Source organism: Scyliorhinus canicula, chromosome 28 (genome assembly GCF_902713615.1).
Source record: "Scyliorhinus canicula chromosome 28, sScyCan1.1, whole genome shotgun sequence".
Lineage (NCBI taxonomy): Eukaryota > Metazoa > Chordata > Chondrichthyes > Carcharhiniformes > Scyliorhinidae > Scyliorhinus > Scyliorhinus canicula.
Window position 1 is genome coordinate 2,188,361 of NC_052173.1, and position 27,524 is coordinate 2,215,884.

Here is a 27,524-nt window from a genome sequence, read left to right on the forward strand (position 1 = left end):
TGGAGGGACCCAGCCACTGAATACGGTGTGTAATTATTGAGGTTGGAGGGTCACTGAATACGGTGTGTAATTATTGAGGTTGGAGGGTCACTGAATACGGTGTGTAATTATTGAGGTTGGAGGGTCCCAGCCACTGAATACGGTGTGTAATTATTGAGGTTGGAGGGTCCCAGCCACTGAATACGGTGTGTAATTATTGAGGTTGGAGGGACCCAGCCACTGAATACGGTGTGTAATTATTGAGGATGGAGGGTCCCAGCCACTGAATACGGTGTGTAATTATTGAGGTTGGAGGGTCCCAGCCACTGAATACGGTGTGTAATTATTGAGGTTGGAGGGTCCCAGCCACTGAATACGGTGTGTAATTATTGAGGTTGGAGGGTCACTGAATACGGTGTGTAATTATTGAGGTTGGAGGGTCACTGAATACGGTGTGTAATTATTGAGGTTGGAGGGTCCCAGCCACTGAATACGGTGTGTAATTATTGAGGTTGGAGGGACCCAGCCACTGAATACGGTGTGTAATTATTGAGGTTGGAGGGTCACTGAATACGGTGTGTAATTATTGAGGTTGGAGGGTCACTGAATACGGTGTGTAATTATTGAGGTTGGAGGGTCCCAGCCACTGAATACGGTGTGTAATTATTGAGGTTGGAGATCCCCCAGCCACTGAATACGGTGTGTAATTATTGAGGTTGGAGGGTCCCAGCCACTGAATACGGTGTGTAATTATTGAGGTTGGAGGGTCCCAGCCACTGAATACGGTGTGTAATTATTGAGGTTGGAGGGTCCCAGCCACTGAATACGGTGTGTAATTATTGAGGTTGGAGGGACCCAGCCACTGAATACGGTGTGTAATTATTGAGGTTGGAGGGTCCCAGCCACTGAATACGGTGTGTAATTATTGAGGTTGGAGGGTCCCAGCCACTGAATACGGTGTGTAATTATTGAGGTTGGAGGGTCCCAGCCACTGAATACGGTGTGTAATTATTGAGGTTGGAGGGACCCAGCCACTGAATACGGTGTGTAATTATTGAGGTTGGAGGGACCCAGCCACTGAATACGGTGTGTAATTATTGAGGTTGGAGGGTCACTGAATACGGTGTGTAATTATTGAGGTTGGAGGGTCCCAGCCACTGAATACGGTGTGTAATTATTGAGGTTGGAGGGACCCAGCCACTGAATACGGTGTGTAATTATTGAGGTTGGAGGGACCCAGCCACTGAATACGGTGTGTAATTATTGAGGTTGGAGGGACCCAGGCACTGAATACGGTGTGTAATTATTGAGGTTGGAGGGTCACTGAATACGGTGTGTAATTATTGAGGTTGGAGGGACCCAGCCACTGAATACGGCGTATAATTATTGAGGTTGGAGGGTCCCAGCCACTGAATACGGTGTGTAATTATTGAGGTTGGAGGGTCCCAGCCACTGAATACGGTGTGTAATTATTGAGGTTGGAGGGACCCAGCCACTGAATACGGTGTGTAATTATTGAGGTTGGAGGGTCCCAGCCACTGAATACGGTGTGTAATTATTGAGGTTGGAGGGACCCAGCCACTGAATACGGTGTGTAATTATTGAGGTTGGAGGGACCCAGCCACTGAATACGGTGTGTAATTATTGAGGTTGGAGGGTCACTGAATACGGTGTGTAATTATTGAGGTTGGAGGGTCCCAGCCACTGAATACGGTGTGTAATTATTGAGGTTGGAGGGACCCAGCCACTGAATACGGTGTGTAATTATTGAGGTTGGAGGGTCCCAGCCACTGAATACGGTGTGTAATTATTGAGGTTGGAGGGTCCCAGCCACTGAATACGGTGTGTAATTATTGAGGTTGGAGATCCCCCAGCCACTGAATACGGTGTGTAATTATTGAGGTTGGAGGGTCACTGAATACGGTGTGTAATTATTGAGGTTGGAGGACCCAGCCAGTGAATACGGTGTGTAATTATTGAGGTTGGAGATCCCCCAGCCACTGAATACGGTGTGTAATTATTGAGGTTGGAGGGTCACTGAATACGGTGTGTAATTATTGAGGTTGGAGGGACCCAGCCACTGAATACGGTGTGTAATTATTGAGGTTGGAGGGTCCCAGCCACTGAATACGGTGTGTAATTATTGAGGTTGGAGGACCCAGCCAGTGAATACGGTGTGTAATTATTGAGGTTGGAGGGTCCCAGCCACTGAATACGGTGTGTAATTATTGAGGTTGGAGGGTCACTGAATACGGTGTGTAATTATTGAGGTTGGAGGGTCACTGAATACGGTGTGTAATTATTGAGGTTGGAGGGTCACTGAATACGGTGTGTAATTATTGAGGTTGGAGGGACCCAGCCACTGAATACGGTGTGTAATTATTGAGGTTGGAGGGTCCCAGCCACTGAATACGGTGTGTAATTATTGAGGTTGGAGGATCCCAGCCACTGAATACGGTGTGTAATTATTGAGGTTGGAGGGACCCAGCCACTGAATACGGTGTGTAATTATTGAGGTTGGAGGGTCCCAGCCACTGAATACGGTGTGTAATTATTGAGGTTGGAGGACCCAGCCACTGAATACGGTGTGTAATTATTGAGGTTGGAGGGACCCAGCCACTGAATACGGTGTGTAATTATTGAGGTTGGAGGGTCCCAGCCACTGAATACGGTGTGTAATTATTGAGGTTGGAGGGTCCCAGCCACTGAATACGGTGTGTAATTATTGAGGTTGGAGGGTCCCAGCCACTGAATACGGTGTGTAATTATTGAGGTTGGAGGGTCACTGAATACGGTGTGTAATTATTGAGGTTGGAGGGTCCCAGCCACTGAATACGGTGTGTAATTATTGAGGTTGGAGGGTCCCAGCCACTGAATACGGTGTGTAATTATTGAGGTTGGAGGGTCACTGAATACGGTGTGTAATTATTGAGGTTGGAGGGTCCCAGCCACTGAATACGGTGTGTAATTATTGAGGTTGGAGGGTCCCAGCCACTGAATACGGTGTGTAATTATTGAGGTTGGAGGGACACTGAATACGGTGTGTAATTATTGAGGTTGGAGGGTCCCAGCCACTGAATACGGTGTGTAATTATTGAGGTTGGAGGGACCCAGCCACTGAATATGGTGTGTAATTATTGAGGTTGGAGGGTCACTGAATACGGTGTGTAATTATTGAGGTTGGAGGGTCACTGAATACGGTGTGTAATTATTGAGGTTGGAGGGTCACTGAATACGGTGTGTAATTATTGAGGTTGGAGGGACCCAGCCACTGAATACGGTGTGTAATTATTGAGGTTGGAGATCCCCCAGCTACTGAATACGGTGTGTAATTATTGAGGTTGGAGGGCCACTGAATACGGTGTGTAATTATTGAGGTTGGAGGGTCCCAGCCACTGAATACGGTGTGTAATTATTGAGGTTGGAGGGTCCCAGCCACTGAATACGGTGTGTAATTATTGAGGTTGGAGGGTCCCAGCCACTGAATACGGTGTGTAATTATTGAGGTTGGAGGGTCACTGAATACGGTGTGTAATTATTGAGGTTGGAGGGTCCCAGCCACTGAATACGGTGTGTAATTATTGAGGTTGGAGGGTCCCAGCCACTGAATACGGTGTGTAATTATTGAGGTTGGAGGGTCACTGAATACGGTGTGTAATTATTGAGGTTGGAGGGTCCCAGCCACTGAATACGGTGTGTAATTATTGAGGTTGGAGGGTCCCAGCCACTGAATACGGTGTGTAATTATTGAGGTTGGAGGGACACTGAATACGGTGTGTAATTATTGAGGTTGGAGGGTCCCAGCCACTGAATACGGTGTGTAATTATTGAGGTTGGAGGGACCCAGCCACTGAATATGGTGTGTAATTATTGAGGTTGGAGGGTCACTGAATACGGTGTGTAATTATTGAGGTTGGAGGGTCACTGAATACGGTGTGTAATTATTGAGGTTGGAGGGTCACTGAATACGGTGTGTAATTATTGAGGTTGGAGGGACCCAGCCACTGAATACGGTGTGTAATTATTGAGGTTGGAGATCCCCCAGCTACTGAATACGGTGTGTAATTATTGAGGTTGGAGGGCCACTGAATACGGTGTGTAATTATTGAGGTTGGAGGGTCCCAGCCACTGAATACGGTGTGTAATTATTGAGGTTGGAGGGTCACTGAATACGGTGTGTAATTATTGAGGTTGGAGGGACCCAGCCACTGAATACGGTGTGTAATTATTGAGGTTGGAGGGACCCAGCCACTGAATACGGTGTGTAATTATTGAGGTTGGAGGGTCCCAGCCACTGAATACGGTGTGTAATTATTGAGGTTGGAGGGTCCCAGCCACTGAATACGGTGTGTAATTATTGAGGTTGGAGGGTCCCAGCCACTGAATACGGTGTGTACTTATTGAGGTTGGAGGGTCACTGAATACGGTGTGTAATTATTGAGGTTGGAGGGACCCAGCCACTGAATACGGTGTGTAATTATTGAGGTTGGAGGGTCCCAGCCACTGAATACGGTGTGTAATTATTGAGGTTGGAGGGACCCAGCCACTGAATACGGTGTGTAATTATTGAGGTTGGAGGGTCCCAGCCACTGAATACGGTGTGTAATTATTGAGGTTGGAGATCCCCCAGCCACTGAATACGGTGTGTAATTATTGAGGTTGGAGGGTCCCAGCCACTGAATACGGTGTGTAATTATTGAGGTTGGAGGGTCCCAGCCACTGAATACGGTGTGTAATTATTGGGGTTGGAGGGTCACTGAATACGGTGTGTAATTATTGAGGTTGGAGGGTCCCAGCCACTGAATACGGTGTGTAATTATTGGGGTTGGAGGGTCACTGAATACGGTGTGTAATTATTGAGGTTGGAGGGTCCCAGCCACTGAATACGGTGTGTAATTATTGAGGTTGGAGGGTCCCAGCCACTGAATACGGTGTGTAATTATTGAGGTTGGAGGGTCCCAGCCACTGAATACGGTGTGTAATTATTGAGGTTGGAGGGTCACTGAATACGGTGTGTAATTATTGAGGTTGGAGGGACCCAGCCACTGAATACGGTGTTTAATTATTGAGGTTGGAGGGTCCCAGCCACTGAATACGGTGTGTAATTATTGAGGTTGGAGGGTCCCAGCCACTGAATACGGTGTGTAATTATTGAGGTTGGAGGGTCCCAGCCACTGAATACGGTGTGTAATTATTGAGGTTGGAGGGTCCCAGCCACTGAATACGGTGTGTAATTATTGAGGTTGGAGGGTCACTGAATACGGTGTGTAATTATTGAGGTTGGAGGGTCCCAGCCACTGAATACGGTGTGTAATTATTGAGGTTGGAGGGTCCCAGCCACTGAATACGGTGTGTAATTATTGAGGTTGGAGGGACCCAGCCACTGAATACGGTGTGTAATTATTGAGGTTGGAGGGTCCCAGCCACTGAATACGGTGTGTAATTATTGAGGTTGGAGGGTCCCAGCCACTGAATACGGTGTGTAATTATTGAGGTTGGAGGGACCCAGCCACTGAATACGGTGTGTAATTATTGAGGTTGGAGGGTCCCAGCCACTGAATACGGTGTGTAATTATTGAGGTTGGAGGGACCCAGCCACTGAATACGGTGTGTAATTATTGGGGTTGGAGGGTCACTGAATACGGTGTGTAATTATTGAGGTTGGAGGGACCCAGCCACTGAATACGGTGTGTAATTATTGAGGTTGGAGGGTCCCAGCCACTGAATACGGTGTGTAATTATTGAGGTTGGAGGGTCCCAGCCACTGAATACGGTGTGTAATTATTGAGGTTGGAGGGTCACTGAATACGGTGTGTAATTATTGAGGCTGGGGTGGTAGATTTGCCGTGTTTTCCTGCTGCGGTGGGAAATATTCCATGTTCCCCGCCACGGCACCTAGTCTCAAAATGGCGAAATTCGACCTGATATTTCTACAGTAAGGAACATCAATGAAGAAGCTAGTGTTGTGAAACCTGTCTCTTAGCAAATAAAGAGTGAACGATCCAGTGTTCAGACTCATAGCAAGTATTGGATCATTTACTTTTTCCTGTCTGTATGCACTACGCTGCCGACATTTCTATGTCAACAAGCCCTCTGCAACTTAGTGAAGAACAGACAGGCATTTCATTCCACCGGCTGACTTTTACCCTACCTTCTTCTCTTTCAAGTAGTATCCAATAGCAAAATTCCTGTCTCCCGTCTCTTTTTCTGATTGAAACCTCAAAGCATGGAAAGAAAAAATGCTACATTAGTTATTTGCAGCGAATCCTTATACCTTCTCCCAGAACCCAATGCAATGCTTGCTTCATTTACAATTGTTGAGCAGAAATGTATACGAATGTTACACCCCCCACACCGGATAGTCTGAGTCACTTTCTCTGGTAACTTATTCCACACTCAATTACCCTTTGGGCGAAAATTGCACCCCAGATTTCTTTTCTGTTTTAACTCTTGCGTTTAACTTCTGTCTTCAAGGATTTCAATTCCTCACCGCAGGAAACAATTTGTCTGGATTACATTTGACAGCCTCTTTTGTAACCTAGAAAAGAACACTTGGTCACCTCAAAGCCACCTCTTCTGAAGTAAACAAGCTCAACTTCCTTAACCTTCGCTCTTTTTTTTTAAATCGAGGGGTTATTTAACGTGGCCAATCCACCTACCCTGCACATCTTTGGATTGTGGGGGTGAAACCCACGCAGACACGGGGAGAATGTGCAAACTCCATGTGGTCAGTAACCCAGAACCGGGATCGAACCTGGGTCCTTGGTGCCACGAGGCAGCAGTGCTAACCACTGCGCCACCGTGCTGCCCCCTTAACCTTGTCTCGTAACTTAAATAATTCCTAAACCTTGGAATCATTCTTATTGTCCCATGTCCCCTCTCAACACCAATACCGTGTTGCAGTGGGCAGCACGGTAGCACAGTGGTTAGCACTGTTGCTTCACAGTGCCAGGGTCCCAGGTTCGATTCCCCGCTGGGTCACTGTCTGCGCGGAGTCTGCACGTTCGCCCCGTGTCTGCGTGGCTTTCCTCCGGGTGCTCCGGTTTCCTCCCACAGTCCAAAGACGTGCAGGTGGTGGATTGGCTATGATAAATTGCCGTTAGTGTCCAAAAAAGGTTAGGAGGGGTTATTGGGTTACGGGGATAGGGTGGAAGTGAGGGCTTAAGTGGGTAGGTGTAGACTCGATGGGCCGAATGGCCTCCTTCTGCACCGTATGTTCTAATAACATCCTGATTGTTACATCAAAACTCAATACTGAATTAATAAATAAGCTAATTTCCTGATCCTCCAATGGCTCAATGAGGTAGACCACCGCTTTTTATTGTCTGGTATCATCTAAATCGGGAGAGTGTCTGGTTTGATATGCATTCTATACACAGTTTTTAAAAATAAATTTAGTGTACCCAATTCATTTTCCCAATTAAGGGGCAATTTAGCGTGGCCAATCCACCTATCCTGCACATCTTTGGGTTGTGGGGGCGAAACCCACGCAGACACGGGGAGAATGTGCAAACTCCACACGGACAGTGACCCAGGGCCGGGATCGAACCTGGGACCTCGGCGCTGTGAGGCAGCAGTGCTAATCCACTGCGCCATCGTGCTGCCCCATTCTATACAGAGTTGACTGATGTTACTCTAAAGGCTCAACATAACGTATTAGGAATGGGCAATATAGCGGAACATGGCGTGAGTCTGTAGAACTGCATCTTAGAGGAGAAAATAGGAAAGAGAACAAACTTTTATTTATATGGCACCTTTCACTCAGATAGAGGTGCAAATGATAGGGGCTGTTTAGCACACTGGGCTAAATCGCTGGCTTTGAAAGCAGACCAAGGCAGGCCAGCAGCACGGTTCGATTCCCGTACCAGCCTCCCCAAACAGGCACCAGAATGTGGCGACTAGGGGCTTTTCACAGTAACTTCATTGAAGCCTACACGTGACAATAAGCGATTTAAATTTCAAATGAGCAACGGCGAAAAGAACGGTAGTCAGCTCACTAATGAAACAATCCTTGTTCTCGCGGCAAAACTATAAATGGAGACTCCGCATGGGTTTTGGGTGGCACAGAAAAGCAACTTGGCACTTACGTGGCATTGCTGAAGCCCACATATTCATTACCAGCCATCTTATTAAGAAAGTGCATAACCTGTGGAATACAAAACACAACATTTAGAGCGAGGCCACTGTTTCAAAAGAACAAAGAAAATTGCAGCACAGGAACAGGCCCTTCGGCCCTCCCAGCCTGCGCCGATCCAGATCCTTTATCTAAACCTGTCTCCTATTTTCCAAGGTCTACTTCCCTCTGTTGCTGCCCGTTCATATTCCTGTCTAGATGCCTCTTAAATGATGCTATCGTGCCCTCCTCTACCACCTCCGCTGGTAAAGCGTTCCAGGCACCCACCACCCTCTGCGTAAAAAACTTTCCACGCACATCTCCCTTAAACTTTCCCCCTCTCACCTTGAAATCGTGACCCCTTGTAATTGACACCCCCACTCTTGGAAAAAGCTTGTTGCTATCCACCCTGTCCATACCTCTCATAATTTTGTTTCAGTAAGAATTTAGCCTTCCCTTCGTGCCAAATTCCTGTTCAGAAAACACTGCTTGTAACTGAAACGTTTTATAATCATTTTAATTTTAATTTGAAAAGTATAATCAGCATTGAGCAATTCCTAATCAGATTACGCAAATTTGAAATCCCGTTTATCAGAATGTTGGGAAGACTTCTAACCAAGAACAGGGCGGGTGTTGTCACTGTTCTGTCACGGGGAGCGGGTGCTGTCACGGGCCTCACGGTAACAAGGGGGCCTCACGGTAGCATGGTGGTTAGCATCAATGCTTCACAGCTCCAGGGTCCCAGGTTCGATTCCCGGCTGGGTCACTGTCTGTGTGGAGTCTGCACGTCCTCCCCGTGTGTGCGTGGGTTTCCTCCGGGTGCTCCGGTTTCCTCCCACAGTCCAAAGATGTGCGGGTTAGGTGGATTGGCCATGCTAAATTGCCCGTAGTGTAAGGTTAATGGGGGGATTGTTGGGTTACAGGTATACGGGTTACGTGGGTTTAAGTAGGGTGATCATTGCTCGGCACAACATTGAGGGCCGAAGGGCCTGTTCTGTGCTGTACTGTTCTATCTATCTATCTATGTTGTGCAAGCAGCCAGTGCTATGGGTGTTCATAGTGGGCTGATGTCTGATGAACCGCATAGCACGGCACTGTGAAGGAATAATGGCTCGCTGGGTGTGATTACTAAACACTTGTCTAATCTGAATGTTCAGATTACATGGGAACTCACCTACGCTGACACAGTTGACCTACTCAGTGGAGAATTAATGATTATGGCAATAATATATAGTTGGAGAGGTTTTGTGAGAGAGAAATCATTGTTTAACCTATTGGAATTCTTTGAAGAAGTAACACGTGCTGTGGATAAAGGGGAACTGGTGGATGTACTGCACTTAGAACTCCACAAGACACTTGATAAACTGCCACAGGGTTAGTTTAGCACAGTGGGCTAAACAGCTGGCTTGTAATGCAGAACAATGCCAGCAGCGCGGGTTCAATTCCCGTACCAGCCTCCCCGAACAGGCGCCGGAATGTGGCGACTAGGGGCTTTTCACAGTAACTTCATTGAAGCCGACTTGTTATTATTACATCATGAAAATGGCTTATTGTCACGAGTAGGCTTCAATGAAGTTACAGTGAAAAGCCCCTAGTCGCCACATTCCGGCGCCTGTTTGGGGAGGCTGGTACGGGAATTGAACCGTGCTGCTGGCCTGCTTGGTCTGCTTTCAAAGCCAGCGATTTAGCCCAGTTATTGTGGAAAATAAAAGCTCATGGTGTGTGGGGGTAACATATTGGCATAGTGAGAAGATTGGCTAGCTAATTTTCTGGTTGGTAAGATGTAATGAGTGCGTTGAAATAGTGATCAGGGGCCTCGACCTTTTACCATTTTGATCAATGACTTGGGTGAAGGGACTGAAGGTGCAGTTGCTAAATGTGCTGATGACACAAAGATAGGGAGGAAAGTAAATTGGGAGGAGGGCATAAGGAGGCCACAAAGGGATATGGAAAGGTGAAGTGAGTGGGGAAAGATCTGGCAAAAGTGAGAAATTGTCCACTTTGGCAGGAAGGATTAAAAAAAAACTTGTTATCTAAATGGTGAGAGATTGTAGAGCTCTTGAGGTGCAGAGGGATCTGGGTGTCCTAGTGCATGAATCACAAGAAGGTTTAGTCTGCAAGTCCAGCAAGTAATTAGGGAAGCTAATAGAATGTGATTGTTTATTGTGAAGGGAATTCATTACAAAGGTTATGCTTCAGTTATACAGGGCATTGGTGAAACCACATCTGGAGTACGGTGTACAGTATCGGTGTCCTTATTTAAGGTAAGACCGAAATTAGAATTAGAACAGTACAGCACAGAACAGGCCCTTCGGCCCTCAATGTTGTGCCGAGCAATGATCACCCTACTCAAGCCCACGTATCCACCCTATACCCGCAACCCAACAACCCCCATTAACATTATTTTTTAGGACACAAAGGGCAATTTAGCCTGGCCAATCCACCTAACCCGCACATCTTTGGACTGTGGGAGGAAACCGGAGCACCCGGAGGAAACCCACGCACACAGGGGGAGGACGTGCAGACTCCGCACAGACAGTGACCCAGCCGGGAATCGAACCTGGGACCCTGGAGCTGTGAAGCATTGATGCTAACCACCATGCTACCCTGCTGCATTGGAAGTAGTTCAGAGAAGAATAGAAAATAATATAAAATTAGACTAATACCAGGAATGGGTGGGTTGTCTTATGAGGACAGTTTGGAGAGGCTAGACTTGCATCCGCTGGGTTTCGAAGAGTGAGAGGCGACGATTGAAAGATACAAGCTCCTAGGGGTGTTGACAGGTGCATGTGGAGAGGATGTTTCCTCTTGTTGGAGAATCTAGAACTAGGGGGCCACCCATTTCAGACACAGAGAAACATTTCTTTCTGTCAGAGAGTGGCGAGTCTTCGGAACTCTCAATCACAATTAGATCAGTCACAATCTTATTGAACAGCAGAGCAGGCTCGAGGGGCTGAGTGGCCTACTCTTGCTCCTAATTCGTACGTTCATATGATATGGCAAGTGCTGAATGTATGCCAGAAATTCCCTTTTTGCCAACCCAATGGCCCAACTCTTTTAAATTTGAAAGTGTCGAATCACACATGCATATTTTGGGGTTTGACATTTGATTCTCTGCATGTCCAATCACATGAGCAGATGTTAGTACGTGGCCTGTCAGATCTAGGAGCCACAAGGTAAATCCGCTGATGTTGTTCCTGTCCTGCTGTTTGCAAAGTACTTACACAGTCAAACTTCTCGGCTTTGTTTGCTCCAGGCTGCAAATACAAGAGGAAATGAGGATTAGGACTCGCAATATTTCACAGGGTACTTTGTTCATGAAAAGACAGCGTGGCAGCGATCTTGCTGCAGGTTATTCCTGTGGCTGGGACACCGCAGACAGGCTGAGAGAGAGAGAGATGTACACTCTGGAGAATAGAAGATCGATAGAGAAATTAGAAATGATGCAGCTAAAAAAGGGAAGAACTTGAATTTCAGAGCCGTGGGACATCCTAAAGCATTTTGCGGCCAATTTGAAATGTACTTTGAAATGTGATCTCTGATGTAATGTCGGAAACGCAGCAGCAAATTATGGGCACGGCAAGTTCTGAGAAACAGCAATCTGTTAATGACGAGATCATCTGTTTTTAGCTGTTGGTTGAGGTATAAATACTGGCCCAACTCCCGGGGAAACACTCCTGCTTCTCCAGGCTGTGGGATCTTTCACATACATCGGAGACAACAGAGCAGACAGTGTTGTGGTTTAACATCTGATCCAGCGACCGGAGAATCGGCGGCAATCGCGCCCGCGCAGTCGTCGCTGCTGAAATAAGCCCCCACGGCGATTCTCCACCCGCGACGGGCGAACTCCCGCCAAGTCCCGCCGGCGTGGTTCAGACCAGGTACCAACCGGCCGGAGCCCGGACCTGTGGCCGATGTGGACGTCATGGTGGGGGGGGATCGGGGCTTCCGATCTGCGGGCGACCACGATCTGGAGGGGGCCTACCTCCTGCCGCATGGGCCCGCTGTTCGGTTGCCAACATGTTGCTCCGCGCCGGCGCAGAGACGGCAACCACGCACATGCGCCGGTGCGGAGACGGTCGTGGTGCGCATGCGCGGACCCGTGCCGGCTGTGTAAGGCCGGCTTTTGGCACCGGAGCAGCGCACAGCACTCAGGCGGCGTTCTAGCCCCCAATGCCTGGGCCTGGAGGCCCATTGACGCCGGCGTTGCTCGCGCCAGTTTTGATGCCAGCGTCAACACTTGCCGTGTGTCTTGAAGGGGAACCTCCAGGTAGTGGGGTTCCCAGGAATCTTCTGCTCTTGTCCCTCTAGGTGGTAATGGTCATGGGTTTGCAAGGTGCTAAGGAGCCTTGGTGAGTTCCTGCAGTGCATCTTGTAGATGGTACACACGGCTGCCGCTGTGTGTCGGTGGTGGAGGGAGTGAATGTTTATGGAAGGGGTGCCAATCAAGCAAACTGCTTTTGTCCTGGATGGTGTCGCGCTTCTTGAGTGTTGTTGGAGCTGCTCTCATCCAGGCAAGTGGAGAGGATTCCATCACACTCCTGACTTGTGTTCTTGTAGATGGTGGACAGGCTTTGGGGAGTCAGGAGGTGAGTTACTCGCTGCAGGATTCTCAGTCTCACCTGCTTTTGTAGCCACAGTATTAATGTGGCTGGGTCCAGTACAGTTTCTGATCAATGGTAACCCCCAGGATGTTGCTGTGGGGGATTCAGCGATGGGAATGCCATTGAATGTCATGGGGTGATGGTTAGATCCTCTCTTGTTGGAGATGGTCATTGCCTGGCACTTGTGTAGCATGAAATGTAACTTGCCACTTGTCAGCCCAAACCTGGATATTGTCCAGGTCTTGCTGCATTTGGACACGGACTGCTTCATTGTCTGAGGAGTCGCAAATGATTCTGAACAGTGTTCAGTCATCTGCAAACAACACCACTTCTAACCTTATGATGGAAGGGAGGTCATTGATGAAGCAGCTGAAGATGATTGGGCCCAGGACACTACCCTGAGGAACTCCTGCAGTGATGTCCTGGAGCTGAGATGATTGACCTCCAACCACCACAACCATCTTCCTTTGTGCCGGGTATGGCTCCAGCCAGCGGAGAGTTCCCCCCCCCCCCTGATTCCCATTGACTCCAGTTTAGCTCGGGCTCCTTGATGCCACACTCGGTCAAATGCTGCCTTGATACTGAGGGATAGGATCTATTCACATTTGGAAGAAAATAGACTTCTCAGTGATAGGCAGCATGGCTTTGTGCAGGGAAGGTCATGTCTTACAAACCTAATAGAATTCTTTGAGGAAGTGACAAAGTTAATTGATGAGGGAAGGGCTGTAGATGTCATATACATGGACTTTAGTAAGGCGTTTGATAAGGTTTCCCATGGCAGGTTGATGGAAATAGTGAAGTCGTATGGGGTTCAGGGTGTACTAGCTAGATGGATAAAGAACTGGCTGGGCAACAGGAGACAGAGAGTAGTGGTGGAAGGGAGTGTCTCAAAATGGAGAAGGGTGACTAGTGGTGTTCCACAGGGATCCGTGCTCGGACCACTGTTGTTTGTGATATACATAAATGACCTGGAGGAAGGTATAGGTGGTCTGATTAGCAAGTTTGCAGATGATACTAAGATTGGTGGAGTTGCAGATAGCGAGGAGGACTATCAGAGAATACAGCAAAATATAGATAGATTGGAGAGTTAGGCAGAGAAATGGCAGATGGAGTTCAATCCAGGCAAATGCGAGGTGATGCATTTTGGAAGATCCAATTCAAGAGCGGACTATATGGTCAATGGAAGGGTCTTGGGGAAAATGGATGCACAGAGAGATCTGGGAGTTCAGGTCCATTGTACCCTAAAGGTGGCAACGCAGGTCGATAGAGTGGTCAAGAAGGCATACAGCATGCTTGCCTTCATCGGACGGGGTATTGACTACAAGAGTCGGCAGGTCATGTTACAGTTGTATAGGACTTTGGTTAGGCCACATTTGGAATACTGCGTGCAGTTCTGGTCGCCACATTACCAGAAGGATGTGGATGCTTTAGAGAGGGTGCAGAGGAGGTTCACCAGGATGTTGCCTGGTATGGAGGGTGCTAGCTATGAAGAAAGGTTGAGTAGATTAGGATTGTTTTCATTGGAAAGATGGAGGTTGAGGGGGGACCTGATTGAGGTCTACAAAATTATGAGAGGTATGGACAGGGTGGATAGCAACAAGCTTTTTCCAAGAGTGGGGGTGTCAATTACAAGGGGTCACGATTTCAAGGTGAGAGGGGGAAAGTTTAAGGGAGATTTGCGTGGAAAGTTTTTTACGCAGAGGGTGGTGGGTGCCTGGAACGCTTTGCCAGCGGAGGTGGTAGAGGCGGGCACGATAGCATCATTTAAGATGCATCTGGACAGATATATGAACGGACGGGGAACAGAGGGAAGTAGACCTTGGAAAATAGGAGACAGGTTTAGATAAAGGATCTGGATCGGCGCAGGCTGGGAGGGCCGAAGGGCCTGTTCCTGTGCTGTAATTTTCTTTGTTCTTTGTTCTTGATATCAGGGGCAGTCACTCTCACCTCACCTCTGGCATTCAGCTCTGTTGTCCATGTTTGAACCAAGGCTGTAATGAGGTCAGGAGCTGAGTGACCCTGGCTGAACCCAAACTGAGTGTCCGTGAGCAGGTTATTGCTGAGTAAGTGCCGCTTGATAGCACTGCTGATGAGTCCTTCATCACTTTGCTGATGGAGAGTAGACTGATAGGGCGGTAATTGGCTGGGTTGGATTTGTCCTGTTTCTTGTGTACAGGACACACCTGGGCAATTTTCCTCATTGCCGGGTAGATGTCAGTGTTGTAGCTGTACTGGAACAGCTTGGTTAGGGGTGCGGCAAGTTCTGGAGCATGCCTTCAGTACTATTGCCGGAATATTGTCAGGGTCCATAGCTTTTGTAGTATCCGGGGCCTTCAGCCGTTTCTTGATATCACGTGGAGTGAACCGTATTGGCTGAAGATTGACATCTGTGATGCTGGGGACCTCCGGAGGAGACCGAGATGGATCATCCACTCAGCACTTCCGGCTAAAGATTGTTGCTAATGCCTCAGCCTTGTCTTTTGCACGCGGGCTGGGCTCCTCCATCATCGAGGATGGGGATATTTGTGGAGCTTCCTCCTCCGGTGAGTTATTTAATCGTCCACCACCATTCACGGCTGGATGTGGCAAGACTGCAGAGCTTAGATCTGACCATTGGGTGTAGAATTGCTGAGCTCTGTCTTAGCTCTGAGGGTGGTACAGTGGCACAGTGGTTAGCACTGCTGCCTCACAGCTCCAGGGACCCGGGTTCAATTCCGACCTCTGGTGACTGTGTGGAGTTCTCCCCGTGTCTGCGTGGGCTTCCTCCGGGTGCTCCGGTTTCCTCCCACAGTCCAAAGCTGTGCGGGTTAGTTGGATTGGCCATGATAAAAGTGCCCCTTAGTGCCCAAAAGGATAGGTGGGATTACGGGGACAGGATGGGGGTGTGGGCCCAGGTAGGCTGCTCTTTTGTAGAGTCAGTGCAGACTAGATGGGCCATTTGTAGGATTCTTTCACTTCTGCTGTTTGGCACACAAGTAGTCCTGTGTTGCAGTTTCACAAGGTTGACATCTCATTTTTAGGTATGCCTGATGTTGCTCCTGACTCTCCTGCACTCTTCATTGAACCAGGATTGAACCCCTGGCTGGGTAGTAATGATAGAGTGGGGGATATTCTAGGCCCTGAGGTTACAGATTGTGGTCCAATACAATTCTGCTGCTGCCGATGGCCCACAGTGTCTCGTGGTTGTCCAGTCTTGAATTGTCCGATCTGTTTGAAATCTATCCCATTTCGGTAATGCCACACAATACAATGGAGGGTATCCTCTATGACAGGGTTTTTCAAAGTGCAGGTCGTGACCCGCGAGTATCGGGAGGGTGGCGGAGTGATCGATTGCGCCGTTCCCATGCTGGCCCCGATCGCGGGAGAAGCGCCCAACGGCTGCTTCCGGCTTTTACATTGAGAATGGCAGCCTTGCTGCCTTTCAAATGGCCAGAAGGGGCAGCAGAGAGCAGGTTACATGCTCTGCACGTACACTTGACGTCAAGTGCCTTGTACATGCTCTTGGCGCCAAATCACGGAGTGAGGTTGCTTCCATTTTCCAGCTGCTGGCAAGAGGACTGTGAAGATGGATCAAGAGACAGCCAGAGACTCAAATGGGCAGTGTACCGACTGGACAGAATCGCACAACAGAATCTGCTGGAGAGAGCTGCTCAGGAGAGTCTGTAGCAGGACAGAGCAGTGCTAGTGTCAGCTCTGTACAGAGCTCCAGGGCCTCTGGTTAACAGCCCACAAAGAAGAAACTTAACTCGGGAACGAAGCAGTATTAAAAAAAAATTCTTGAAGGCATGGTTTTGTCAATTGTGCCAATGCAAATAAGGATGCAAAGCCCATGTGTGTTATATGCAGGGAAGTACTGGCAAATTAGAGAAGTTTCAGATTTTGAAAGACAAGTGGTAGGTGAAAAATTCCTTCTGAGCTTGAGACCCCAGAGTCAGTTAGTAACTTAGAACTGAACTTAAAGCCTGCATTGTTGTTCCGGATCTGTGACAGCACTGTTAAAACATCCCTAAAACCCATGAGGCTGTCAGCATTCTGGAGTAGCATCTCCCAGGAGTATCCACTGCTGAGTAAAACAAGCATTTTGTTGCTATTGCCCTTCATGATGACCTACATGTGCAAGGTTGGATATTCTGTTCTCACAAAGATGAAGACAACACAATGGAACTGGCTGAAGTCTGCCCCTGAGATGTGCATTGCCCTGTCCTCCTGTGAACCCGATTGGTGTGAGATCATGAGGACCAAGCAGGCTCCCCTTTCGCATTAAAGGTAAGTAAACGTGGCGTGTGTTGCAGAGGTCGGCCGGCATGGGTCGCGAAGGTTGGCCGGCGTGGGTCGCAAAGGTTGGCCGGCGTGGGTCGCAAAGGTTGGTGGGTTGGCAAAAGTGGGTCCTGGGGGGGGAAAAAGGTTTGAAAAACACTTCTCGATGTGAAGATGGGACTTCATCTCCACAAGGAATGTGCAGAGGTCACTCCTACGGACCAATGCCACTCTGGCAGGCAGGTTGGTGAGGATGAGGTCAAGTATGTTTTTTATGGGCTGGTTTAGCACAGTGGGCTAAACAAGGCAGCAGCACAGGTTCAATTCCCGTACCGAACAGGCGCCGGAATGTGACTTCATTGAAGCCTACTCGTGACAATAAGACTTGTAAAAATAATACAACAATAATATAATATAATAATAATAATTTTTCCCTCTTGTTGATTCCCTCAGCACCAGACCTAGTCGAGCAGCGATGTGCTTTAGGACTCCGCTATCTCGCTCAGTGGTGGAGCTACTGAATCATTCTTGGTGATGGACATGAAGTTCCCCAAACAAAGTACATTCTGCACTGTTCCCACCCACAGTGCTTCCCCAGTGGTGCTCAATGTGGTGGGGGGGGGGGGATGGAATATGTGGTAGTCAGCAGAAAATCTTCTTGCTTTCCTGATGCCGTGAGACATCATGGGGGCCTGAGTCGATGTTGGGGCAACACTCTCCTGACTGTATCCCACTGTGCTGCCCCCTCTGCTGGGTCAGAACATATCCAGGAATGGTGATGGTGTTATCTGGGACGTGATAGGTCAAGTATGATTCATTAGCCGGGATTCTCTGAGCTGAAATCGCGCTGGGCGCGGGGGCGGAGAATGGAGCGTCAGACCCGCGATCGGGTCCGACGCAGGGGGGTGCGAACCTCCGGTGACCCAGCGGTCGACACAGCGCCGTTCGGGAGCCGTTGAATGAGCCATCGCGGCGATTCTCTGCGGTCGACCGGCCGAGTTCCTGCCGGTGTGGTTCACGTATGGTTCCACCCAGCGGGAGTTTGGCGTCCCGGTTGCGGTGGCTGAAGCGGCCGCCGCGTGCATGCGCGGACCCGCGGCCGGAAGTGCAGGGCCACGTATCGGCAGCGGGAGCTGCGTGGAGCACTCTGGCGCCGTGCTGGTCCCCCTTGGGCCACAGAATCGCTGGGCCAAGATGCCCATTGACGCCGGCGTGAAACACTCCGATGTTTACGCCGGCGTCAACACTTAGCCGCCATTTTGAAGAATCCCGGTCCCTGTGTGTGACGATGTCAGACTGTGCGACAGCTCTCCCAGTTTTGAGCCACATTTAAGAGCCACCAAGTCTGTCAGGAAAAGAGCTTGCAACCGAGTATCTCGATTGAGGAATTTGTTTATTATGTGACCACCTCCCCACAGCACCAGGACCAACCCAAATCCAGTCCCTGAACAGTTGCACAATATATCATGGTATCGAACTGAACAATTGACCCTGAATTAAAGGGCCGTAACGGGATGTAAAACAGGAATTGGGTTTTACTCAAGCACGGCTGTAATGTGTTTAACATTGCCCAGCCAGTGTGAAATGAAATACAAATGAGCTTTGGAAATTAAAGATTGGCGTGGTGATGGGGATGTGCAGCCGAGGGCTAGCAGTAAAGAAAAAGCTTTGTGTTTTTATAGGAATTGTGCAATGTCGATTGCGAGGTGTTATATTCTGGCTAAATGGCAGTTGTGTCAGCACCCTACTGAATGTATTTACCCTTCTCTAACGTGTGCACTTGTCCCTCTGTCTAAATGGAAAACAGTCTGACTCCACAGTTTTGTTGAGGTTTGTTTAAAATAGAGATTGACAAAAGCCGCAGGAAAAAGGGAAAAATGAGCACATTTCTCACAGTTCCTCCCACTGATGGGGCGAAACATGTTCTCTGTTCTAATTCTCCCAACGGGAGATGAGGAGGCCGCTCCTCGCCCCCTATTCTCCCCCCCCCCAGGGGGATAGGAGCGGCGCCACATCAAAGCGGCGCCGCGTAAATGACGCGGCCGGCGGCGCTTAAATGACGTCATCCGCGCATGCGCGGTTGCCGTCCTCCCCGCGGGTGCCCCGCAAGACATGGAGGATTGATTTTGCGGGGTGGCGGAGGAAAAGAGCGCGTCCTTTAGAGACGCCGATCGCGGGCCAGACCCCTACTGAGCACCCCCCTGGTGCTCGATCCTCCCCCCCCCCTCACAGGCCCCACACGCAGCGTTCGCGCACTATTCACGCCGGCAGCGACCAGGTGTGGTTGGCGCCGGCGTGAACCCGTCGGATTGGGCAGGCCGCACGGCCCATCTGGGCCGGAGAATCGCCGCTCGCCTGCTACAAACGGCGAGCGGCGATTCTCCAAGCGGCCTGTCGTGAAACGCGGCACGCCATTTTGGGGGGGTGGGAGAATCGCTGGGGTGCCAGGGCGGCATGGCGGGAATTGCCCGGCACTCCCGCGATTCTCCCACCCGGCGTGGGGGTCGGAGAATCGCGCCCATTATCTTTAGATTTTTGATCTATTTAACGAGCAGGAAGGTCCTAGTTTAAAATGCAGCTTCTGCTGATTTAGCTAAACTCCGCTCTGCACAGTTGTTGCGAGTGAGAATGGAGAGGGGATTAACCGGGGGGCAGAAATCGTGAATGATTTCCCAGCCCAGGGACAGTGAGACGTTCGAGAGCGTCAGTGATGTAGATATAGATATAGATATATAGAGAAATACAGCACAGAACAGGCCCTTCGGCCCACGATGTTGCGCCGAACTTTTGTCCTAGGTTAATCATAGAATTTTGGACAATTTTTCATGGCCAAGCCACCCAACCTGCACATCTTTGGACTGTGGGAGGAAACCGGAGCACCCGGAGGAAACCCACGCACACAGGGGGAGGACGTGCAGACTCCACACAGACAGTGACCAAAGTCGGAATCGAACCTGGGAACCTGGAGCTGTGAAGCAATTGTGCTATCCACAATGCTACCGTGCTGCTCTTAAGAAGTTAACCTACACTCCATTATTCTACCCTAATGCATGTACCTATCCAATAGCCGTTTAAAGGTCCCTAACTTTTCCGACTCAACTACTACCACAGGCAGTGCATTCCATGCCCCCACTACTCTCTGGGTAAAGAACCTACCTCTGACATCCCCTCTATATCTTCCACCATTTATCTTAAATTTATGTCCCCTTGTAATGGTTTGTTCCACCCGGGGAAAAAGTCTCTGACTGTCTACTCTATCTATTCCCCTGATCATCTTATAAACCTCTATCAAGTCGCCCCTCATCCTTCTCCGTTCTAATGAGAAAAGGTCTAGCACCCTCAACCTTTCCTCGTATGACCTACTCTCCATTCCAGGCAACATCCTGGTAAATCTCCTTTGCACCTTTTCCAAAGCTTCCACATCCTTCCTAAAATGAGGTGACCAGAACTGCACACAGTACTCCAAATGTGGCCTGACCAAGGTTTTGTACAGCTGCATCATCACCTCACGGCTCTTAAATTCAATCCCTCTGCTAATGAACGCTAGCACACCATAGGCCTTCTTCACAACTCTATCCACTTGAGTGGCAACTTTCAAAGAACTATGAACATAGACCCCAAGATCTCTCTGCTCCTCCACATTGCCAAGAACCCTACCATTAACCCTGTATTCCACATTCAGATTTGTCCTTCCAAAATGGACAACCTCACACTTGTCAGGGTTAAACTCCATCTGCCACTTCTCAGCCCAGCTCTGCATTCTATCTATGTCTCTTTGAAGCGGTCAACAGCCCTCCTCACTATCCACAACTCCACCAATCTTCGTATCATCTGCAAATTTACTGACCCACCCTTCAACTCCCTCATCCAAGTCGTTAATGAAAATCACAAACAGCAGAGGACCCAGAACTGATCCCTGCGGTACGCCACTGATAACTGGGCTCCAGGCTGAATATTTGCCATCCACCACCACTCTCTGTCTTCTATCGGTTAGCCAGTTTGTTATCCAACTGGCCAAATTTCCCACTATCCCATGCCTCCTTACTTTCTGCATAAGCCTACCATGGGGAACCTTATCAAATGCCTTACTAAAATCCATGTACACTACATCCACTGCTTTACCTTCATCCACATGCTTGGTCACCTCCTCAAAGAATTCAATAAGACTTGTAAGGCAAGACCTACCCCTCACAAATCCGTGCTGACTATCCCTAATCGAGCAATGCCTTTCCAGATGCTCAGAAATCCTATCCCTCAGTACCCTTTCCATTACTTTGCCTACCACCGAAGTAAGACTAACTGGCCTGTAATTCCCAGGGTTATCCCTATTCCCTTTTTTTGAACAGGGGCACGACATTCGCCACTCTCCAATCCTCTGGTACCACCCCTGTTGACAGCGAGGATGAAAAGATCATTGCCAACGGCTCTGCAATTTCATTTCTTGCTTCCCATAGAATCCTTGGATATATCCCGTCAGGCCCGGGGGACTTGTCTATCCTCAAGTTTTTCAAAACGCGCAACACATCTTCCTTCCTGACAAGTATCTCCTCAAGCTTATCTGTCTGCTTCACGCTGTCCTCTCCAACAATATGGCCCCTCTCGTGTGTTAACACGAGCGTTAACTCTGCAAATTCTCAGCAGCAGCTGTATTGCTTTTCGGAGCATGTGTGAGGAGGAATCATGCAACCCAGCTCACAGGATGCCAACCCCATAGTACCACTCGCTGTCCCTTCATTGGAGAGGCTACGGTGGTTATCTTGACTGCCCAGAGATTGATAAAATGTAAACTGGACAAAAGTTTGTATTTTAATGCAACAAACCATTTTCCCTATACTTTGGGTTGATAGAACATGCAAAAAAAACAGTGCCGCAGTGCCGGGAACGATCCGTTATCAAACAGGATTCTATCCTCAGAGCGCCCCCATCTCTCGGCCCCCTCGGACACCCCACCGCGGCCTCCAGATGCCTCCACTGCCCCAATTTACCTCATAGGGGGTCCTTGAGCACCCCTCACCCCACCTCTTAAGGGAAGGACACCCTGGACCCGATCGCTGGAACCCGGGTACCTTGGCACTGCAGCCTGGCACCCTGGCAGTGCCCCCATCAGCCTGGCAGTGCCAGGGTGGCACTGCCAGGGGGTCCAGGTGGCAGTGCCAAGGTGCCCCGATGCCAACCGGAGTGCCAGGGTACCACCCTTCCCAGAGCCTGACCACCCGGGGGTGCCTCCAATGGCCTGAGACTCCCCCCCCCCCCCCCCCCCCTCCAGGTGCCTTTACGTCTGGTCAACGTTTGTGTGGACCAGTACTAAACGTTGCCATGGCGAGGTCTCCCAGGTGTTAGTTCCCAGGCCCCGGGAGAATCATCAGCCATAGTTAAGCGAGCCGAACGGCTCATTTAAATACGTTAATCTGGATCTCACCCAGCAAGGCCGCAATCCAGATCGTGACGGTTTGCAAAATCTCCTTCGATCTCACGAGGCGTTCCAAGTGTCACAAACCTCGCGAGAACCTTCTAGGGTCACATCTCAAAGCAATTAAAATGTAATGTAAACAATATTGTGACAGCACCTTTGAAGATAGTTTTATTGTGTCTATAGTAGGGGTAAAATTGCTGTCCAGGTCCTGGCCTATTAGCGCAGTAGCTGTGCCTGAGGCCTACTATAACCTGGTTCATCAATCTCTGTCCCAGTTGTCGTGCTATCTTACCTTGATAAGTGAGGTAACAACAATTGCCCCTGCATTTACCATGGGATTGTGGGGTTTGTCTGAAGAGAAAACAAAACATTTAGATTAGCAGTATGAAGTGATTCTGAAGTTGTGAAATTTGAAATGAATTGAAATTGAACGACGTTTGTTTTTCTTAAACTGTACTTGATGTCTGGCAGGATTTTCTGGGCCTGTTGCAGTGGAGACTGGGACGGAAAATGCAGCGAGTGGTTCAAAACGTACGGGAAGATCCCGCCTGTGGGAGGAGCCATAACATTCCGCCCCTTTACTTCTCCTTTGTCAACTGCAAGGAACTTCAGAGAGTCGGGAACACAGCCCAGTCCATCACACGAACCTGCCTCCCATCCATTGACTCCATCTACACCTCCCGCTGCCGGGGGAAAGCGGGCAGCATAATCAAGGATCCCTCCCACCCGGCTTACTCACTCTTCCAACTTCTTCCATCGGGCAGGAGGTACAGAAGTCTGAGAACACGCACGAACAGACTCAAACACAGCTTCTTCCCCACTGTCACCAGACTCCTAAATGACCCTGTTATGGACGGACCTCATTAACACTACACCCTGTCTGCTTCATCCGATGCCGGTGTTTATGTAGTTACATTGTATACCTTGTGTTGCCCTATTATGTATTTTCTTTTATTCCTTTTCTTCCCAGGTACTTAATGATCTGTTGAGCTGCTCGCAGAAAAATACTTTTCACTTTACCTTGGCACATGTGACAATAAACAAATCCAATCCAATGTGCATATATCCTCCACCAAACACTAAAGCTGCTGAAGTAAAGCTCTATTTGCACAATTACTCAATGGCTATAAAATGTGTTTATCTGGATGTGACAGGCCCTTTTAAGTAACAACAGCATCTCTTTTTCTAATGCAGTCCCCTGGATTTGAAGATGACTTGGGTCCAGTCTGGTTCGATGCATTCTGAGACCACTGTTAAGTCCAATGCATGGTCTTTAGACTCTGTGACATGCAGGGTAGGTGGGCTTGAAGATTGGGGGGGGGGGGGGGGGGGGGGGGGGGGTAGTAGAGTACCCAATTTATTTTTCCCAATAAATTTTCCCAAAAAAAAAAATTCTATGTAATGTTGCAAAGGTGAGGAAACCAGGATTACTGTAGAAGTTTACCAGTAAATGTTCAAATTGGCATGGTTAGTAATTTATGGGGCAGCACGGTAGCATGGTGGTTAGCATAAATGCTTCACAGCTCCAGGGTCCCAGGTTCGATTCCCGGCTGGGTCACTGTCTGTGTGGAGTCTGCACGTCCTCCCCCTGTGTGCGTGGGTTTCCTCCGGGTGCTCCGGTTTCCTCCCACAGTCCAAAGATGTGCGGGTTAGGTGGATTGGCCATGCTAAATTGCCCGTAGTGTCCTAATAAAAGTAAGGTTGGGGGGGGGGGGGTTGTTGGGTTACGGGTATAGGGTGGATATGTGGGATTGAGTAGGGTGATCATGGCTCGGCACAACATCGAGGGCCGAAGGGCCTGTTCTGTGCTGTACTGTTCTATGTTCTATGTTCTAATTAAGGGGCAATTTAGCGTGTCCAATCCACCTACCCTGCACATCTTTGGGTTGTGGGGGTGAAACCCACGCAGACACGGGGAGAATGCGTAAACTCCACACGGACAGTGACCCAGAGCCGGGATCGAACCTGGGACCTCAGCGCCGTGAGGCAGCAGTGCTAACCCACTGCGCCACCGTGCCGCCCTCGCCCCAGATTATTGTCGACTCCTTCTCATAAGCACGTAATAAAATGGGCATTTCACTAAACACCCGCAAATCTAAAGCTCCCCTTCCAATCAGCTGCCAATGCTGAACATCTCCTCCCCACCCAACTCCCTGGTGATTAAGCCCAATGGCGAGAACGTGGAAAATGTGGACCATTTTCCCTATTTGGGAACTTCCGCTCAACAAAGGCAGCTGGTGACACTATCAGTCCAGCTGGAGCTCTGTCTATCAGTGGGTATTGCCTTGCTTGCATTGCATGCAAGAAAACAGATATCATGTGGCCCTTTGAGAATTCTCTGCCCTGTACTTCCTGATTCTTTTCATTCTATAATGCTCAAACTACAGCACTTTGTGATTCTTTTATTTCGTTTTTGTTGATGACAGATGTACGATTAGTTCTATTATCCCACTGCAATGAAAACCCTATAGCAACAGTTTATGCAGCAGGTGAGATACATCTCCTTTGTGTATTCTGTTGCCAAGGGGAGCCTAATTCCCTGGTTCCCTGGGTTCATCAATTGGGTCCAGACTGGAACACTTGCATGTTGCTACGATACTCACCTTCCTCGTTCAAAAACACCTTATTGAACCGCAGTCCACTGGGCTCTTTGCCCACATACTGGTGAACGTAGTCGGTGCTGAACTCATTGATTGCAATGGCATACTCCAGCGGCTTTATGCAGGATTGTAAACAGAAGGGGATTTTAGTGTCGCCAACTGAGTGTCTGTAGAGAGAGCGACAAAGAAAAATGTCCAACTTTAGATAACCACATCACGTATTCAGTTTTGTCACGGCTATCGGAACAGGGTCCGAGGGGTCTAGCCAGGGGTGGAAAGTTGGGGGGAAAGGAACCGAGGTTGGGGGGGGGGAGGAGTTTTACAAGAGGCAGTGGGCGGGAGGAGTTCGGGGGGGGGGGGGGGGCGGTGACAACTAAGACCATAAGACCATAAGACATAGGAGTGGAAGTAAGGCCATTCGGCCCATCGAGTCCACTCCGCCATTCAATCATGGCTGATGGGCATTTCAACTCCACCTACCAGCATTCTCCCCGTAGCCCTTAATTCCTCGCGACATCTATCTATTTATCTATCTCTGCCTTTTTTTTTTGGCTCGAGGGATGACTTTCAATAGATCGCAGCGAGATAGCTGCGATAACTCTTGGGTATCACGTACGGTACTCTTTCAGAGGCTGGACGGCGTGGGGTGGGGGTGGGGGTGGGGGTGGGGGGGGGGGGAGGAGGGTGAGGGTGGGGGACTCTATGGTGACCATGGGCGGTCCCGGACTCCTTTTTTCTGTTTCTCCTTTGCTTTTTGTTTCCACCGTGGGAGGGTTTGTTTTATTGGATGCATATATTGACAGGTGGGCCGTTGTTTGGGTGGTGGGCATGATGTGGAGATGCCGGCGTTGGACTGGGGTGAGCACAGTAAGAAGTCTGACAACACCAGGTTCAAGTCCAACAGGTTCGTTTCAAACACGAGCTTTTCAAACACTCAGGTGAGGAAGGAGCTGTGCTCCGAAAGCTAGTGTTTGAAACAAACATGTTGGACTTTGACCTGGTGTAAGACTTCTTATTGGGGTGGTGGGAGGATGTGATCGTTGTAATTGTTAAGGGGATTGATTCTGTATTTGTTACCGTTTACTGTCTATGGGTGGGGTGTAAATTTTGAAGGAAAATGTAAAAATGGAGAATAAAAACATTTTAAAAAAATGTATTCAGTTTTGTTTATTAAAAAAAACACTAGTAAAACTGGTCTGACTTTAATTTTAGTTTCACCCAGGTGCTCGTGGCAGTAATGACACATTGTACAATTATTTTGGCACAGATATTGGCTTGTGTTCAGTGAGTATTTTTGTGTAGCTTAATTGATAATCAGAATCCAATTTAAACAGCGTCGTATCACTTTGGTTCAAGAAGAAGACACTCCATCACCTTTTCAAAGACAAATAAATGCTGGATTTGCCAGCAACACCCACAGAATGGAACGATTTTAAAAAGCACAATGATTACTACAGCTATGGAAAGTGGTCATATGCAGCACAGGAGGATTTAATGCACTGTACCATTAACAATTCAGCTCTCTATGTAATGGTCACAATATTCTCAGGCAATCCATTGGGGCTTTGGTATTGAGTAGGCCTGAATGGGTAATTCTCCCTCAGCCAAAATGTCCTCCTGTGAAGACAGTTCTCCCTGCTTTTTCCCATTCCCAAGGAGAATCAACAGGAGAATTTGCTACTTAAGAATAAGGGGCGGGATTCTCCGAAAATGGGGCTAAGTGTTGACGCTGTCGTAAGCGCCAGAGCGTTTTACGATGGTGTCATCTGGCCACTAGGAGCAGCGATCGTGCGCCGCACAGGGGGAAAAGCACGGCGTGGGAGCGCTTCACACAGCTCCAGCTGCCGATACAGGTGCCAGCACGGCCGGCGTGGGTCCGCACATGCGCGCCACGGCCGGCCCAGGTCCGCACATGCGCGTGGATTGCCGTCACTGCGCCGGCTCCCAGGCGACATGGCGGAGCCCTACAGGGGCCCAGCGCGGAGGAACATTCCGCCCCCTCCCAGAATTAGCCGGCCCGCCGATCAGTAACCCCCGATCGCGGTCCTGGCCACTGTGGAAGCCCCCCCCCCTGAGTCGGATCCCCCCTCCCCCTCACCTGGACAGCCCCTGCAGCCAGAACGGCGAGGTCCCGTCGGGTAAGACCGCACACGAACGACCGCGCCGGTGCCATCAGCACCGGAGAATCAGCGGCCCGGCATCAGAGCGACGTGGCGGGATTCGCGCCCCCCCCCCGCCCTTCGCGATTCACCGACCCGGCGCAGGATCAGAGAATCCCACCCAAGATATCTCCGAACCGTCATGTTTGGAGGGTGATGACGGTCAGACTGAACATAGTGACAGCTTACCTCTGCCCATCCACAGTACACAGAGAGACTCCCCACAGGTCCGGGCTGAACTTCGCCAATTGTGGGATGTAGTCGGCAACCTGTGAATGATACAATTAATTTTAACCTTGAGTACAGGAGACATTATTTACTTATTTTAAAAATCTTAATTTCTTTCCAATTAAGGGTAATTTAGCATGGCCAATCCATCAACCTGCACATCTTTGGGTT

At 49.2% G+C, this 27,524-nt stretch overlaps 1 protein-coding gene across 1 annotated transcript in view; it reads right to left on the minus strand.

Annotated features, from left to right (window-relative positions):
• Positions 1–27,524, minus strand: part of LOC119958192 (glutaminase liver isoform, mitochondrial-like) — a 102,852-nt gene that overhangs the window by 46,224 nt on the left and 29,104 nt on the right. Inside the window, exons 5-10 of the mRNA XM_038786560.1 lie at positions 27,315–27,394; positions 24,970–25,133; positions 22,659–22,717; positions 11,317–11,349; positions 8,067–8,125; positions 6,131–6,197 (exon numbers count right to left, since the gene is read on the minus strand). Of these exons, the coding sequence (XP_038642488.1) occupies positions 6,131–6,197; positions 8,067–8,125; positions 11,317–11,349; positions 22,659–22,717; positions 24,970–25,133; positions 27,315–27,394 (462 nt within the window). The remainder of the gene's footprint in view (positions 1–6,130; positions 6,198–8,066; positions 8,126–11,316; positions 11,350–22,658; positions 22,718–24,969; positions 25,134–27,314; positions 27,395–27,524) is intronic.